This window comes from Adiantum capillus-veneris, chromosome 27, assembly GCF_014529385.1.
Source record: "Adiantum capillus-veneris isolate H3 chromosome 27, ASM1452938v2, whole genome shotgun sequence".
In the NCBI taxonomy this organism is placed as follows: domain Eukaryota; kingdom Viridiplantae; phylum Streptophyta; class Polypodiopsida; order Polypodiales; family Pteridaceae; genus Adiantum; species Adiantum capillus-veneris.
Window position 1 is genome coordinate 28,604,218 of NC_140957.1, and position 2,428 is coordinate 28,606,645.

Consider the following 2,428-nt stretch of genomic DNA (forward strand, 5'->3'; position numbering starts at 1 on the left):
ATAACACTAATGTGAAAAAGAGACTAGATGACTTACTGAAGCTGGATGAGATTGGACAAAGGGCAAGGTTGGAGCAAGAGGTAGTGCAGCATGAATGGAGAAAACACTGACATGATGGACGATTAAAAGTGCGTGAGTTTTAGAAGGGATATTTAGCTATATTATGCCAGTCTAAGTTAGAGCCCAATAAACCCAATCATGGTTTGGACCTTATGATGTTGAGTGGGTATTTTTGAATGGTACATCTAGACTAAAAGTCTTGTCTTGTTACGTGGTGTTTATAATGGCTCTAAGATGAAGCATATTATCCAACCCTAGAGGAGCCCACAACACAACTAATTGATCCATTTGATTCCTCTAATTTTAAAATCAAAGATTGGATTTATTTTTTAGCAAATGTAATTTGAAGTAGGCCCACCAGAGATTTCAGACTTTAGATGGTCTAGCACCCATCATACATGCGTTTTAGTCATCAGACAATTGGAAGATAGCATATGAAGTAAGCAACAATAACTGGATGTGCATTGAATGTCAATCTTTTTTGAAACAAAGCTGGTGATTATTACAAAGACCGACCAGTGCATGTTTGCCACGTCAATAACATATGTTCTTTCTCCAAGGTGTGAAAAGAGTGGGTCATTCATGGCTTGAATTTGAACTACCATCAGATGCATTTGTGGCCCTAAGTCATTTTCGTTGCCAACCTCTGCACACACAACATTACCTGCATAGGAGCTCTTACTTGCAACCATTGTGCAAGAGATTGAGCTTGTCCTCACCTTATTTCCATCTCCAAGAAGTTCAAGTGAGTTCTCCTTCTCCATCCAAGGTACACCTCCCACGTCTCCCACTACAAAAGCCATGGGTAAGAAGAAAGTATCCAAAGTCATGAAGCAAATTTTAGCAGCAAAGCAGGTAGCAAAAAAAGAAGAGAAAGTTTCCATTTTGGGGTAAAGACCTCTGTGCCTTGCCCCATAGGCTATGGGTGCCTACCCGCTGACCATGACCTTATTCTTGTACATAGACCAAGAATAAGGAGCTCCTCATTTTGAGGTTGATTCCACCCATACACCTTGCACTTCTTCTCCTTCTCACCTTCATGCACCGCATACCACACTCCGCATGCATTCTGCACTATGCACTCTTCAACTGCTATCAAAGCCATGGCGGTGATTGGCGCGCGTGTGCACGTGCAACAACTTCCTGATGAGATCGGCACGGAAGCGGTGAGCTTGTTGGCTATGGTAGCGCTTGGAGCTCGAACGTGAGCTTGGTAGGGGTAGATCTGATGCAAAAGAGTTGGATCGAAAGATAGCTGGGCGGATATCGAAGCTCGGAGCCACTAGCACATCCCTCTTGAGGACATGGAATCTTGAGAGGGAATCAAGGATCTCGGGGATCTGTAGGAATGAGAGCTTGAAAGGGGGATTTGCCTTGCAGAGCTTGAAAGCTTGAGAGGGGAATTTGCTAGCAAATCGAGAAAATCTCAAAGTAATAAAAAATCTCCAAATCGAAAGCAGGTCTTGGTAGAAAATTGTAGAGCTCACGAGCAAGGAGTCGAGCACATATGTACGCTTGGAGATTGAGAGGGGGTGAGCTTGAAGCTTACACGCAGAGACTGCGTGCAAAAAATTGAGCCGAGATTGGGAGGATGAGCAAATTGAGAGCAGAGCGATCGAGCGAGAAGAGAGATTGAAGGTCCGGCTTCAGAGAAAAGAAAGAGAGACAGAGCTGGAAGCTCTCTTAATCAAACTGTTTTTTGGCTAGTGCACGGGCAAATAAGCCTAAGCATCACCAAGAAGTGGACCGGTATTCCCAACAATTATGGTTTATCCCCGACTTTCCCACAGGTAAAGAGAGAAAGAGGATCGACTCTTGGCTCAGATCCGGCGTTGGCAAGCACACTTTCTATGGCATCTTCTCAGCTTTCGGCGTTCTCCTCTACGGCTCGCCAGCGATTAGACAATTCGGTGTCCTTCTTGGCGGCCAAGGCATTGGCGAGCGCTTCCGTCTAGTGGCGGAAGACGACATCGGCTTTTTTCTCGGATTTGACATAGTGAGAGCGAGAGAGAGAGTAGTTCAGCTCTCCTCCAACATAGCTTTGCCATCAACTACCCTCCCACGCACTCATCCGGAGTGGTTTTGGCTCCAACGGACATCCTACGCACCCCGGCTTCTCGGCCTCAGCACAGCAAGAGATAGACAAGTGAGAGCGGCATCGGCTCTCATCCATCCCCCGTCCGGAGCGGCTTGACTCCATATTGTGTCCTTGGCAACACCCCCTCCCCCCTCTCGACGGCGTTTTTAGTTGCCACGATTCCGATTTTCTCCCTTTTTTAACCACAGACATTGGTGCATATCGGCTCCGACGGACCATTCTAGAACAGCTTTCCCACGAGTGCGGCTCTCCGATGATAATTTTGACCAC

General features: G+C 46.3%; 1 protein-coding gene across 4 annotated transcripts; it reads right to left on the reverse strand.

Annotated features, from left to right (window-relative positions):
* Positions 1–415: 415 nt before the first annotated feature.
* LOC147421695 (uncharacterized) lies at positions 416–2,103 on the reverse strand. Of its 4 annotated transcripts, none has more exons than XR_015186807.1 (3): positions 959–1,862; positions 780–850; positions 501–706 (listed from the first exon to the last, which is right to left on the reverse strand). XR_015186807.1 is itself a non-coding variant. In XM_086503228.1 (3 exons), exons 1-3 carry the CDS (start codon positions 1,163–1,165, stop codon positions 683–685), a joined length of 267 nt encoding a protein of 88 aa, XP_086359354.1. In that variant the 5' UTR covers positions 1,166–1,864; the 3' UTR covers positions 501–682. The 4 variants fall into 4 exon arrangements, 2 of the variants coding, with proteins under 2 accessions (XP_086359353.1, XP_086359354.1); XM_086503228.1 differs by having other exon boundaries at positions 994–1,864; XM_086503227.1 differs by having other exon boundaries at positions 416–850; positions 994–1,856.
* Positions 2,104–2,428: the final 325 nt, after the last annotated feature.